This window comes from Cynara cardunculus, assembly GCF_001531365.2.
Source record: "Cynara cardunculus var. scolymus isolate 2C chromosome LG 2, CcrdV1, whole genome shotgun sequence".
NCBI lineage: Eukaryota > Viridiplantae > Streptophyta > Magnoliopsida > Asterales > Asteraceae > Cynara > Cynara cardunculus.
Window position 1 is genome coordinate 68,712,327 of NC_037529.1, and position 15,699 is coordinate 68,728,025.

At 35.9% G+C, this 15,699-nt stretch overlaps 3 protein-coding genes across 3 annotated transcripts; all 3 read right to left on the bottom strand.

Annotated features, from left to right (window-relative positions):
• Positions 1–5,376, bottom strand: LOC112504165 (ribonuclease 3-like protein 2). The gene is made up of 5 exons (XM_025108117.1): positions 4,885–5,376; positions 4,606–4,758; positions 3,991–4,120; positions 2,908–3,154; positions 1–420 (listed from the first exon to the last, which is right to left on the bottom strand). The coding sequence occupies exons 1-5, from the start codon at positions 5,329–5,331 to the stop codon at positions 246–248; spliced, it is 1,152 nt and encodes a 383-aa protein (XP_024963885.1). The 5' UTR covers positions 5,332–5,376; the 3' UTR covers positions 1–245.
• Positions 5,377–6,767: 1,391 nt separating this feature from the next.
• Positions 6,768–10,646, bottom strand: LOC112507216 (pyridoxal phosphate homeostasis protein-like). Its single transcript, XM_025111686.1, has 7 exons — positions 10,387–10,646; positions 10,236–10,302; positions 9,683–9,729; positions 8,857–8,944; positions 8,167–8,300; positions 7,678–7,776; positions 6,768–7,057 (listed from the first exon to the last, which is right to left on the bottom strand). The coding sequence occupies exons 1-7, from the start codon at positions 10,606–10,608 to the stop codon at positions 6,983–6,985; spliced, it is 732 nt and encodes a 243-aa protein (XP_024967454.1). The 5' UTR covers positions 10,609–10,646; the 3' UTR covers positions 6,768–6,982.
• Positions 10,647–12,807: 2,161 nt separating this feature from the next.
• LOC112504381 (stigma-specific STIG1-like protein 1) lies at positions 12,808–13,266 on the bottom strand. The gene has a single exon (XM_025108321.1). It carries the CDS (start codon positions 13,255–13,257, stop codon positions 12,823–12,825), a length of 435 nt encoding a protein of 144 aa, XP_024964089.1. The 5' UTR covers positions 13,258–13,266; the 3' UTR covers positions 12,808–12,822.
• Between the last annotated feature and the right edge of the window lie 2,433 nt (positions 13,267–15,699).

A 15,699-nucleotide genomic window follows, 5' to 3' on the forward strand; every position in this document is an offset into this window, starting at 1 on the left:
ATATAAATATTTGAGTCTAAATATAATTCCGCATCGGGGCTTACTCCTCGAGACCCGATTCCGCCTTTTAAATCCTTGTATCCATCTCCTCCCAACTCCATGGAATTCTCACTTTTGCTCAACAAAAAGGGAGGAAATCAAAATGGTTAATATCAACAAAATTCTACTGCACAGGATTAGACATGCTTTTCTAAAGAGATGATAATACTTGACCTCTTTGTGGTTTGTTAGTTACACTTGCACACTCATATATATCCGGATTCTCGCAGTGCACAAAGCATTGCCACGGCCGCAGAACTCTCTGCTTCCTTAACTCTCGACTTCTCATCTCCCACCACACCAAGAATCACGTCACAAACTTTAATTGTAACCGACGATATATATCTTCTTTCGTGTGCAGGTCCCGACTGACTCTCAATTCTGCAGCCCAAACCAAAACAGAGAGATGAAATGAGTTGCAATAATGAATTCTTACTCCTAGTATTGCTTGAGGGTTCAGTCGACAAGTGAATCTAAACCGGATCAAAGACTTATCCCAAAACTAACTAAGGAATCAAGCCTTCAAACACTGACCGCTCCGTGGGTACAAGATCGAAAAGAATGCATTGGATGGATGCGTGGGCGGATACGATCTAAAACGGTTCCACATTCAAGAAAGAACAGGAGATGTCTTCCTCATAGGCCATTTGACTATCTATCCCCGCTAGCAAGACTGACAACTACTACAAAGAAGTTTTGAAGGCATTGCACGCTAGTACGGGATAGGCGAAGGTTTGGTAGAGCGTTCAACTGGTCCACGACAGGATAGGTGAGGAATCACTCCTTCCTTTCCGCCGCGTCCTTCCTTGTGTGTCGGAGATGAGGATCGATTTAGTGCTGAAAGCCTTAAAAGCATCCTTACCTTCTTGGGATTCCATGGACCAAGATCTGGTTTACCCCCAAACTGACACAGGTGAACAAGTAGAGTATACTAGGGATAGTGGATTTATACACTATTATATCAGATACATGATACATCAAACACCACCACTGCTTAATGAGCTTAATGGGACTCGGAACTTATTTGGTCAATTATACATGACTGTTTGGTAGTGATTTAATGATATAGAAAGTGGCTTATTCAGTAAGCTTCTTGGGGGGGAGCTTTATACAGAAAGCCAAGTTGTTTCCAAGCCTGTGCCTCCCGATTAAATAACACGCTCATTCCATCTATGAAAACAAAAATCTTCACAATCTATACAAACAGATTAATCCACGCAGACAGTTTTATCCATACAGGACTTGATGGAACACGAACCAAACAGCCTCTCCGGTCCAAATTTTTTACCAAAGTTTGGATAAGCAATTGAGGTTGGACATGGGGGTCTTAGTTCTGAGGACATTAAAAAAGGAAACTGGACAGGTTGAGAACCCCCCCCCCCCAAAAAAAAACCCAAAAATGGGGCTGGAAGTTTAGGTTGGGATGTGCTTTTGCCTTACTTTCCCTGTGTGGGTAGCATTGTGTTACCTTAACTTCTGTATGTGTTCCATGTACCTGTTAGCTATTTTTTCCTACTAATTTTTCTTGTGCTTCATTCACCATATGTTAATCTTCATTCGTGCTAGATGTTTGCTCTTACTTTTGCACATGTTAGGGGTCTTCACGAAAACAATCACTCTACTATTTGGGGTAGAGGTCAAGTCTGCGTACATCTCAACGCTCCCAGCCCTTGCTTTCGAGTGGGATTTACTAGATCTGATTGGTTTGATCTTGTTAATTGTAATATCTGATGTAGCCCATTTGTCAAACCAGTCACGACTTTGGATGGATATGTGGATTTGTGGGTATCCATTAATAGCCCTATATCTGACAGTTTCTTAACCTAACTCCCAATTTCTGTGGATTAACCTGTTTGTATGGATTGGAAAGGTTTTTGTCTGGAAGGGTTTTTTCACAAATGGAAGGAGAGCGTGTTTTTAATTGGGAGGGGCGGGTTTGGAAAAACTTGGCTATCTACATAAAGCTTCCCCCTAGAAGCTTACTGAATAAGCCACTTCCCATATCATTAAGCCAACTACCAAACACACATGTATAGTTGACTGAATTAAGCTCATTAAGCTGCTAACAAATACACCCTTAAAGTCTACCTCTAGAATGATACTGCCAGCACAAATGACCGAAAGGTGAACATGACATTAAACGGATATATGATCTATCTGGTTTCTTATTGCTTTCAACATTTTTAAGTAATGCAGCTCGATTATCTTCCTCCTTAATTAATCTAAATGCCTAATAAGTATAGATTTGCAATGAATTACTAATCTAAATATGGCCTATTGCAATTCTATATACAACATGATGGAAAATATTATATTATTTACCATAATAGAACATGCATGAATAGAAACTGCAAAAACCACTTACTAATGATGGAAAAAAAAATTAAATTGTTTACTTTAATACCACATGCATGTATAAAAACTGTAAAACCACTTACTATGAAAAAGACGGGAAATTGGCCACATTAAAATTACCTTTAGGGAGGTCAGTTTGATATCTAAAAACTTTTTTTTTGGCGTCAAAGACATTTGGTGCATTGCGCGGACGGAGGATCTATCATCTTTTCTCGTTTTCCTTTTTCAAAAAATGATCTTGGAGGTTGTATAATATTTGGGCTCCTATAGTATGGCGCCCTTGGGCCTTCTGATACTACTCATTTGATATTCATCAGAAGTTACTAACCAACTATGTAACTTAAACTTTGTAACATGTTCCTACCCTTCCCAACCCTACCTCTGTGTGGAATATACTGGATTTGTTTGGTTTTTATGTTAGGAACAGAGATAATCATATGATAAACTATCATCAGGACACGAATTGCTAAAACTTAAAGATAACATTTTATATAACATAGAACAATCGCATACCTGTAAATCGGCTTGGACCACCTTTTCTTATTGCAAAGCTCGTGTACTCTCTGCTTCGCACTTTCAACCTCAATGGTTTTGTTAAAATCATCATACATCTGTGTACTCACTGGGTCACTGCTTTTGGAGCTGGTTAACTTGGAGAAAGCAGCCTCGGCTGCATGCAGCTTTGCGTTCTCTTTATTGTCCGAAGAACCAGAGGCAACAAATCTGCCATCTACGTAAACACTCGCGATGTTTCTGTCACCTAGGGGTGTAAAAATAGTTTAGACATGGCAATAATCATATTTGCGTCTCTCTCCTCGGATGCATATGCAAATAATATTAGTTTTTTCTGATAAGAATCTGAATATATACAAATACCATCCATGTACATCCTACACATGATTGTTTTTTGGAACAAAAGAATCACACATTGCAGTCAATACATGATATGTGTAAAATCCTGCTTCGATTAAATTGGAAAAAAAGATGTTTCCGTGTACAAATATTTTTATCTTTGTGATTTATTGATTCAAGAAATTGACCCAGAAAATCAAGAGACCAAATAAATTAAAAATTAGGCAAAAGGTGTGCTTTGCCGAACCCATGCCAAAGTTTCTAACAATTCCTGTACATAAACCCTAAATTCGTACTACTGCTGTTTTATCACTTTCAGCTTCGGACATTATTGCTACGTTAGCATATTCTGATTTAACTTTTATTATGGTAAAAATCGATATTTGGGGACCAAACTTTACCACATTTTCCTTTTTCTTTTTCTACCGAAAAAGAAGGTGCACATGTGAAGTGAGAAAATGTGATAATGGTGGTAAATTTGACGTCTCCATGGATATGTCCAAGAAGAAAAACTGAAGAAATATATAAAAGCTATCGTCAATGACTCAATTCAGCATTTAGTAAGATGGAATTTGTTTAAAACTCCCTCCTCCGTCCAACAGAAATGTCTGCATTTGATTTCTGAATGCATTAAGCTTACATGATTAGAAACAATTACCCAAAAACTCATTTTTTGAATGCATGATGCTACTACACCGAGGATTTTTAGAACAGACGCAAATTTACTCAAAAGCATGCTCTCACCTTTCCTCCAGTGCCTTATAATAACATCCTTCTGATTCTTCTGACATGCCTCGTATAGCAATGTAATAGGCTGCGGTTGTTTCTCGATGTCATTTAGCATCGCAATAGGTTCAAGTAGCACTCTCATGATCTAAAAGCCAAAATAGAAGAAATGGATCATAGTGAACACTTGCATAGTTGTATCACTATTTTAGTTCACAACTAAGTTATTATCAAGTTAGGGCCCATTTGTTAGCAGCTTAACAAGCTTAATGGGACTAGTAACTTATTCAGTCAGTTATACATGACTGTTTGGTAGTGGCTTAATAGTCGGCCATACATGACTGTTTGGTTGTGGCTTAATGATATAGAAAGCGACTTAATTCAGTAAGCTTCAGGGGTAGCTTTATGCAGAATGCCTAGTTTTTTCTAAACCTGCCCCTCTCAGTTAAAAAACACGCTACTTCCATCTATAAAAAACCCAGCAAACAAAAACCTCCCCTATACAGATTGGGATTAATCCACACAAACTATAGTGTTGCAAAACTTATGGTTTATTTAAGACGACTCAGTTTCTCATTTTCATTCCGAGATTCAAATCAAAATTAACAAATCTACAGGGACACAAACACTCACCATCCATATGATTTGCAAGTTTGATCCACAATCAATATACACAGCTGCAGCCACCGATTCAACAATATCCGCAAGAACCTTAGGGGCTTTCATATGTCCACCATGAACAACCATATTATCTTCTTCCTGAACCGCCATCACAAATTCCCTAACCTAACAATATCAAAAATCAAATCCTCCAGTTTCAATAACAAGGCAAACGAATAGTGACATGAATGTAATTTAGTCCAATAGAATCGTATACAGAACTACAGATACATGTAGGAACGACTGTAATACCTTGTCATTAAGCGCGGCGGCTTTGTGGCGCACGTATTTGTAAAGGCCGTGGTTGACCGCAACCCTAGCGAGTTTCTCGGTGCTAATATTGGCGGAACGAAGAAGAGATAGCTGACCAGGGTCGAGATCAGGGTAAGTGACGAAAACGAAATTGGAAATTACGAGTCCAAGGACAGCATCACCGACGAACTCAAGCCGTTGATAAGAAGGACTTTCGGAGTAAGAAGGATGCGTCAAGGCTTCTTCCAACAGACTCTTGTTGTTGAATGTGTATCCTAAGATGGATTCTACAGCGGCAACTGATTCTTCCATGTTAATCGTGCATTTTACTGTTCCTTCGCCTGTTTCCCAGTCGACATAGTCGCCAGAGACGATGTCGACGCCGTAGGTGTAGATGATCTTCTCCGATAATCTTCCCCGTGAATCGCCGGAATCTATGGAAGACATCTCTCTCTTCTTTTACGAATTCTCAATCATTCCATTGTCCAGTATGTAAAAAAGGTATCATCTTTTGAGTAAATTACGTTTCTCGTCCCTATGGTTTGTTAATGATTGCAGATTTTGTCCCTATGGTTTAAAAATTATGATTTTCGTCCCTATTAATAAAAACCTTTAAAATATTTATACTATATTATAAAACATTTGAGTTAAGCTCTTAAAAACCATTTTTAATAGATCAGATACTATTTAATAATATATATTAATTAAAATTTAAGATTACAAGTAAATGGTACATGAGTATATATGTTTGAATTCATATAACATTGTAAGTAACTGATAAACATAATCAAATACATGAAAAATATCTCATTTTAAAATATAAATAATTAAAAATTTAATTAAAATACTTATTAGGTTATAACAGAAAACTTAATTATTATATTTATAACAAATATTATATTGTTAAATCTAAAATAAATTATTTCGTTTTTAAATCTAAATTAAATTATACCAAAAAATCGAACTAAAAAGTTATACAAAAAAAACCGAGAACTTTTAAATTGTTAATTTAATGCTAATTTCGATATATTATTTTCAAATTTTTATGGGGTCTTTAAATTTATATTTTTTCAAATATAAAAACATTATCGTTTTTTAAAACCATACAAAACCGTATTATAAAATCGACAGAAACAAATGATAAAACGAAACATTAAATTGAGATGTATCTCGCTGCATTATAGTATTGGTTTGATTGTTTGAATAAAAAGTATTGTAATTAATATAATTATTTTTTAGCTACTCTTACATAAATGAACATTTGGTTTGAGCTTGGCTTCGAAGGTCAAAAGTACCAAGAGGTTCCAGGTTCAAATCCAAGGCGGAATAAAAATCTCTTGTGACCATGAATGTTCAAATGCGGTGACTCTGGGCTATCTGCAAAGCAGATGGTCACTCTGGGATTAGTCGACTCGCATAACGGGTTGAATATCCAGGTTAATAAAAAAATATTTGATAAATTAAAGTTTTAGAATAATATGTTGTTCAAACGTGTAACTGATATTTATAAAGATAATATAAAAAAATTAAATTTGCAAACGAGGAAAAAACATTGATTCCCCGCTATAATCTCCGTTCCCTGTTGCTATCTCTAATCACATATGTGTAGATAGCAACGTCTGAAAATAATATAATGGATATAGACTTGGGATCACGTTAGACCAGCTTGTTTTCGTGAGACCACTTTTTTACACTTGAAACTTCACAGCAAAACGTTGTGAAGGTAATCTTCACAGTGTTTTTGTTGTGAAGGTTCCGGCCTTTTTTTACCTTCAAAGCGTTTTGCCGTGAAATAAGTGTAAAAAAATGGTCTCATAGATCTCACAAAAACAGGTTGATCTCACGTGAACTCAACAACCAAACATAACATTACAAACTTTATATAAAATTATATATATAACAAACAACTTTGTACATACTTATATATCCAGTCATAAAAATAATGAATTTTGATATGGTATCTGAGTATATTTGTAACATAACCATCAGTCCTTATAATCGGCATACGACCCGAAAGTTCGGTTCGTCAAACAACAGAAGATGATCCGTGACCGTAACTAATTTAACTGCAGAAATTTCATCAATACGATCATCGCGTCTACTGTTTCTTTGGATACTCCCTTGGTCCAAAAATCGTTGATCCAATCCTCACGTTTGTGCTGCCCATTTCAATCTGCACATAACCGGATGCGTTATTAATCAACTTCCCTCCACCAAAACACGCAATTCTAACATTACACACGAAACTATTGTCACGAGCTGTAATTATATGACGAAAATAACAATACGAAATATTTGGACAAAGGGAGTATCCAAAGAAACAGAAGACGCGATATATAAGAGTGTTTGGTAGTGACTTAATAATATAAAGGGTGGCTTATACGGTAAGCTTTTAAGGAGAGCTTTATGCAAAAAGACAAGTTTTTTCCTTTCCAAACTTGCCCCTCCCAATTAAAAATACGTTCCTTCCATCTATGAAAAACCTTCCCAAACAAAAACTCTCTCAATTTATACATACAGATTAATCCATACAATCAACTTTCTTTTCTTCATAACAGGACTTAATGGAAAACCAACCAAACTGCCCCTTGACTTTTCTGATATATATTAAACAAAAATGACTATCTGACAGTTTTTTAATATTTTCAAATCCATAATCTTCTGACAGGTTTGAGAATGTTACTGCTTAATAGAAAAATGCCACTTCAATTGTTCTATAGACATGAATGCCTAGAAACTTGTCAGAAGGTCATAGATTTAAAAAGACTAAAATAACCCTAGTATATTCCTCACCGCTAGTTCAAAGTCACCGGACATGCCCATTGACAATTCACACTGGTTTTCCGGCATCCCAAGTTCCTTGCAGACCTCAACTCTGCATCTTGATAGAGTCTATAACATCCAAAAATTAAAAAAAAACCATCAAATATCTCAACCACCCAAAACCGAGTCAATCAACAAGCTAAAAGGAGAGGTCGAACGACATGCAATGCTCTTTCTTAACCACTTAGCTGAAGGTTGATTACAGGCAACCCTGACCGGCCCCACATGGAATCACCCCTAAGAACCACATGTGGGGAGGCATTCTCGAGCTAACTCAGTGACTGAGGCTAGCGGAGGGGTTCAAGTTCTCACCTAATGGATTCGAACTTGAACCTGTTGTGTACTTGAGCAAAGTCGCTCGACCTCTTTGCCAACTGAGCTACAAGCCCGAGGGCAAAGATATAAAACTCATTGATTGCACAGCTTAAACTCTTTCGGAAGGAAAAATAAGAGGTTTACTCTGAAGTTCTCTGGAGTGGATGTATAATCCGGCATTCCAATAGTCATTAAGCCAGAAAACACGAGGTTTGGGCAGCTAGACTTAACATGCTTCACAAGCTCTAGACAACTTGTTGGTTCAATCCCAGATTTTGCTGCAATAATCACAAAATAAACGATTATAAATCAACCCAATTGTGATTAGTTGTGCTCAGCAGTCTAAAAGTGGCTTTAGCATGGTAAAAAAAGGCTAGGATGTGATTGAAGACGAAGGATCGTGTGAGAATAGGAGTTAAGATGAGAAGTGTAAGAAGAGATTTGGATCATTGATCACTTTTAATTAGTGTTGGTTTAATGGTTCAGATTAAGTCCCAAAATAACCCATGAATTAGCTTAGAAGGGCATTTTCAATTGATCTTCAATTAAGATTGATCCAAGGGTGGAGATCCCTTCTTAGTTCTTACCCTTCTCATGATAACTACAATTCTGACCGGTAGCCCTTCTATTTATAAGGGTTATAGTGGATAAATTTTAAGCATTTATGACCAAAAGACTTCATGAATTGCAAAATACTAACGGAAACAGTGAAATCAACTGTAGTTCCTGTGGGTATCATACTATAATCACAAACCACATATTCATGGTACAGTTATAACGGGTGAAAGACAGAAAGAGAACCAGAAAAAAGATGCATGGATGTTCTTCACCTACATATCTCTCCACTGGTATTTACTTGGACCATAACCGCTAACGGCTTTCTTCCAACGCTTGAAACTGCACGATCAAGGTGATTTGCAATCTGTGAATCCAAAAGAAATGGCAACACATGGGTCATTGTGAGCAATGAACCTTAAATGTCTGATACAAAAAGGAAGAAATGCTTCAAAGCTATCTTATCGTGTGGCTTGAGTAAACAGGGAATGAATAAGGCAAGTTAAGGGTGTTGCTATATGCACCCTTATTTATGTCAGAATTAGGTCAAATCATAAGCAGAAAACGTAAAAAGTAAGTCTTTCTCACACACATCAACATCAACACTTACTTTTTACATTTCCAATGCATGAATTGACCTGATTTTAACATCTATAGAGGTGCATATAGCACTACCTGAAAGGAAATTAATAGGTAGGGGCGAATTTAGCCTACCCCGCAAGGTTAATTAAGTATGAAACCATCAAGTATTTGCTATTAATATCATCAAGTATGAAACACATCATATGATCACAATGAACATAAGTGTCATGTTGCACCAATGGATAAAGCAAGCAAATATGATATATGGATATACATGAAACTCCGCTATACAAGTTTATGTAACAACCAATATCACATGGATAGATAAGTAGATTTGTGAGCTTAATATAAACTCAAAGTTGTGGGATACCAATAACTTCCATCATGGTTTTAAGTTGATTTTGAGGTTATTAGGTCAACTTATGAGAAGGTTCTGCCTGGCTCAAGCACTTCAATATGATTTTAATCATGTATCACCTAGATATTTTGTATTCTACTAAAAACAATAGAGACTAGAAGTTACCTTCTCGTTATCTACACCTTGTACCATTGACAAATTTGGAACAGCAGCTGGATACAAAAAATATAAGCCTTCAACATACATCATCATTTATTTACCACGAAAAGACACATATAACTTCAATAACACCATTTTTCACATAGGCTCAGGTTCAAATGAGAAGTGGTCAATTTGCAAGAAGGCAAGAAGTTCTATGATCATGTATGATTAGACGTGATACGCACACTTAATCATATATGATTAAACACATGTTGCATTGACTTAACACATCACGGCGTTCACCAAGTCGCCAGCGCTTATTCATTCGATTATGCGTTCGTATACGTGTAATCATATTTGATCTTAGAACTTCTCCCCTTCTTGCAAATCGAGAAACTTCTCATTTTGATCCTATCTCTATTCACAATTTCACATAACTGAAATACAAACAGGAAATATTATAATGTGATTAAGCTGGGTTCTAGGTTAAAATCGGCCAGACTTCATTCAAAATTTCAAAGAAAGCGGATTCTAACATGAATTAATAAAAAAAGTTAAAGCGATAATGGATCATCACCAAGTAGGGATTTTGCTTTATTGCTCTGCAAATGCCCAATAAAGTGCCAGTCAATGTCCTCGGGAAGCTGCATAAATCACTCAATTTCATCAATGGAAATGAACTCTTAATATTCAATCCAATATAAAACACTTGAGATATAAAAGAGGACCTGAGGAGCCTTTTCGATGAACTCCTGGACATAATTTTCCCCAAAACAGCGGTGTCCAGCGTCGTAGACATGGCGGATGAGAGATACAGGTTTGGTTTTACTAACAGCCACCACTCGCACATCATCCGCATGGCGACCAGATCTTTCAGCCGCTTGCCGGACCCGGTGAAAAACCGTTCGCAGAGCCGTCACCGCTGCACCCTCCACCGCCTGAGCAGCCATGGATGCTTCTGGTTGTACGATTCCGGTTACTGTTGATCATATTTCCGGTATATACACAAAACCCTAGAAAGTGTGAGGTTGTTATTGAAACATGTTAACTGCACCATGCCACTTATTTTCACAAAACGCAAATCATGATAAAAATACGATGATATATTTAATTATCTTTTTATTTATAATCAAAAGGTATTTGTGTAATGCATCAAAATATATCATAATTTCAATGTCTCGTTTTATTATTTATCTATGTCGAAGTAATAGGGTTTTATTTGATTTTGAGAAAGCGATAATATTTTTATTTTTGAATAAAATATAAATTTTAAAATATCATAAAATTTTGAAAAAAAATATATATGGATAATAGTATTAAATTAACTATTTAAAGTTCTAGTTTTGTGATATTTCTTTAATTCAAATTTTTTAAAGTAATTTAATTTAGGTCTAATAATATAATTGTTTATAAAGATAATAATTAAGTATTCTGTTAGAACTCAATAATTATCCTAATTATATTTTAGATTTTTTATATTTAAATTAAATGAGATGTATATCATCTATTTGATTATATTTATCCGCAGTTAGTTACACGAATTCAAACATGGAGTTTTAATAAGTTGTACTTATGCACAATTTACTTGTAATATTAAATTTTAAGTAATATGCATCAATAAACAGTACTTGGTGCATAAAAAATGTCTTTAAAAGTTTTTGTCAAATGTTTTAATATGCATCAATAAACAATACTTCGTGCATAAAAAATTGTCTTTAAAAGTTTTTGTCAAATGCTTTATAATATAGTATAGATATTAAAGCTTAAAAACGGGGCAATTGGATGGTTAAATGGGTTCGGTACAGTTCAGGACCGACAGAGGACTTAGACTGATTTAATGGTCCTTAACTGGTTACGGTTTTTAGGAAATTTCATGGCCCGACTGAGGATCAAGACTAGTGTTATATAGGCCCTATCCCATTTAGATACCAAATACACCAAAACATGTGCACTTTTGATTAAATGCATACAAACATTGATGGAAAGAAAATGGAACATGGTAGAAAAGGAAAAATAAAGTATTTTACAAGAAACAAACATGTGTTTTTTGGACGACTTTGAACATGGATTTTAATTTTTCTGCAGGTGTTCGGTCCAGTTTGTCTGTACCTCGACTAATATCAGGGATTTGATTAAGAACAATCAGATAAATCCCAAATGACATTGCAGTACTCGATAGTTTAACTGTATATAACGATGGACCCGTGCATGTAATAGCAAAGAGTTGAATATGATCGTAATTAACCAAGGTTATTAGAGCATCTCTGACAGCTTCTTTAAAATTGAGGTTTTTGCTACAACAGATTTCCCAAAACTAACGAAGGAAGATATGGTGAGATCTCCATCATTTGATCAATCATAATTGAATGTCAACACTAACGAGGTGCATCGAGATACACCATATCAATTCATTTCTAAAACGTAATTCTTGAATGGGCATGTGATTAAAAGTGATCAGGGGTTCAGATCCATTCTTATTATTCTCACCATAACTTTCATTTTCACACGATCCTTTCCCCAATTCTATAAATGCCATAAATTAATTGGTTTGTATGGTTTATACTAGTGCTTTGTAAAATATCTCTCATCTGAACCACAAGGATGGTGCCCCAATTGGTTTGAGCTTGAGCTCCAAAGATCAAAAGTGTCTCGAGGTCCCAGGTTCGAACCCAAGGAGGAATAAAAATCCTCTTTGTGGTCACGAAAGTTCAAATGCAGTGACTCCAGGCTACCCGTGAAGCGGGTTGTCGCCCAAGGATTAGTCGGTGCGTGGATATCCAGGTTAATAAAAAAAACCTGTTGTCCTAAAATTTCATGTCCCATTCAATCATCCATGTTCACCAATCATATGAATACGTATAAATAAACAGAGAATAAAACACCAACTAAATAAATTCATATCAGATAAAATAATTATACGTGTGCGTGTGATTGGTTGGACAGAGATATGATACTGATACCGAAAATTTTGGAACAACAGATTTTTTTTTCCGTTCATTGATAGTATGAACAATTAATGTACGATTGAAACGACGAAGAACCTCTCAGTACATGATAAATTACATGCATTCGTGATCGAATAACCAATTAAAACCAAACCAATCGAATACAGTATATATATCCCACTTGAAAGCAGGATTTAAAAGATCAAATAACCGGTTAAATTACGCGTAACTGCAGAGACCGTATATGCAATAACCACCCGGCATGCACTTGTTACCACACGACCCACAATGCCGCTTATCGTAAGCCAAATTCACGCAYTCCCCWCGGCAACACGARCTCGTAAACTTRCAYTTATTCTTRCATGCTCCACAATTKTGTTTATCYTGRCTCAAATCCATGCAYTTSTTGTTGCAACAAGTCGAGTTTTTGCCTTCTAAGATGTAGCAAATCGCGTCGTCTTTATAGCAGTGGTCCGTGGCTCGAGGGTTCTTGGACTCGGCTAGGAACCGACTAACCCTTTTCGGAAACGGTTTTGCGACCGATGATGATGGTTCGGTGATCGGTGTTGGTTCGTGGTTGGAACCAGTGAAGGTGATGGTGAGGGTGATGGCTAGAGTGATGGCTAACATGAAGATTACTTTTATAACCTTCATTGTAGGGAGAGAGAGAGAAGTAGAGAGGGAGAGAGAGATGAGATTAATGGTGGGTTTTGGAAGATATATAGGGTGGCCGGAAAATATGGGGGTTGACCGGCCGGCGATCGAGGTGAACGGCATGTGCGGTGGTGGGCTGTTATGCATGGAAACTGAAACTACAAGTTAAACTTTTGTGAGTTATTAATTTAACTATGTATTTAATGCAGACACGTTCTTTTTTTCTTTTTCAAATAATCGAAAAGATATGACGTAATCAAATGAGTTGTTTATCAAACACTTACCTGGTAAGTATTCGACGATAAAATTCAACACTATCATTTACTTATCGGCTAAGATTTTAGTCAAAAAAACGGTTTTTTATGCAACAATTTACCCGGTAAGAGCTGACCGTGGTAAGAGTCATTTCTCTCACTTACCGGGTAAGAGGGGTGTTCATCGGTTGAGATCCAATGAGATTTAGGAGGATCCGATCCGATCCAATCATCCATTGGATGTTGGATTTTGCCATCCGATCCAATCCGATTAACATTGGACATCCGATCTTATCCAAATCAAGTGGGTGATTGGATCGGATCGGTTCCATCCATTGGACATTCGATTTGGATGTTTAAATTTTGGATCCGATCAAATCCAATTACAATTGGATATCCATTGATGGTCGGTTGGTTCTAATTGGATCGTATGACTTTCTACACGCCCCTAGATCTTTGTCTCGTTCTTACGGGGTAAGATTTTTAGTCTTTGTCATATTCATCCGATAAGGTAATGTAACTTGGTAAGCGTTTACCCGAGTAAGCATTTGGTAAACGGCCACTAAATGTGTAATTACTACCCTTTTTAATAACTAAATGACATTTTTACCCTTGATAATAGAGAAAAAATTTCTCCATCTCATAATTAAGGGTAGAATGGGAAAGCAAAAACTTACTGTTGAAAGTGGCCATTTATTCCAGGACAAACTAAAATAAAAATATGGACATTTAATTTGGAACAAATGAAGTAATTACTTAGAAGAGGAGTTGGAAGTCTAAATAAAAAGGCTAAATATCGTGAAAATCAAAACGGTTTACAGGTGGGACGGCTCGTTGGACCCGCCCTGTTTTGTCCGCTTTTCTAGCGGGCTTGAACTACTATTCTTGAAGATTTGGGTGGGCCCAGATTGACTTGTTAAAATTAATGTCGGGCATGAGCTATACAAATTTTTTGGGTAGGCCTGCCCGACCCGTTAATATTTTTCTAATGAAATTAATTTTTATAATTAAATTTACAAATATAAATTGAACATGTAAAGTTTTAAACATTTAAGTACCTGAGTAGCTGGATGAAACATTAACCGGTTGGATACCACATCTCTCGCCACATCAGCATGGTAACCGATAATGCTTCGACAAGTTATCTGGGTACTTAAATGTTTAAAACTTTACATCTTGGGTACCAAAATGGAAGTTTTGAAAGTACGTTACTCAAAACAGGAATCAAGTTAACGTTCGTTACTTTTTCGTGTAATTTGCCCTTAAAAAATTCATATGAAACATATATGAACCCATTACCTGCGGACCAACGATTACTAGCGATTCCGGCTTCATACAAGCGAGTTGCAGCCTGCAATTTGAACTGAGAAAATATGAATAATTTGTAAAGTAAGTTTATATATGGTTTTATTCAGATATTTTTAATAAATTACATATGAACCTTTTTATTTAATTATTCCTCAAGGAAGCGTCTATGATTAATTAATTAAATAATTTAATTAATTAACTTGAGGGTTTAATTAACATCATATCGTACGTTAAGTACTTCAATTCACTAAACTAAAACTTGAAGAAATTCACTAATGAATGCATTAATCTCTTTGTAGACTTTACTTTTATTTTTAATTAACCTGAATATCTAACCCGTTAAACAAACCGGCTAATTTCAAAATGATCACTTACTTTGTGGGTAGTCCGGAGTCATCGTATTTGAGAAGGTGGCCACAAGGGGATTTTTATTTCTTCTTGTATTTAAACCTGAGACCTTCAAACATTTTTGACCCTAGGAGTCAAGTGCAAACCAATGAGGCACCACCCTTGTGGTTAAAACTTTACTACTTTATTGTTAGTAAAAAAATTCATGATTATTTTGCTTTCGATTTGTAGGTTTTCTCGTTAACGAAACATTAATTGGGTTGTGACGTATCGATTAAGACGTAGGACATCTCTAATGGGTAACAACAAGTCTTACACCAAAATATTAGATTCTGAGTATTGTTTTTAAAACCCTATTCTATTAACGTAAAATTTGGTGTAAATGAATAGTAACTAGTTATGTACCCGCACAATGCGGCGGGAGCCATGAATTTTAATGATTTGAAGTTCCATTGGTTTTATAAGATAAGATTTAATGATGATATATGTTACACTTGGTCTTTACATATTAATACAATTTGAATAAACAAGA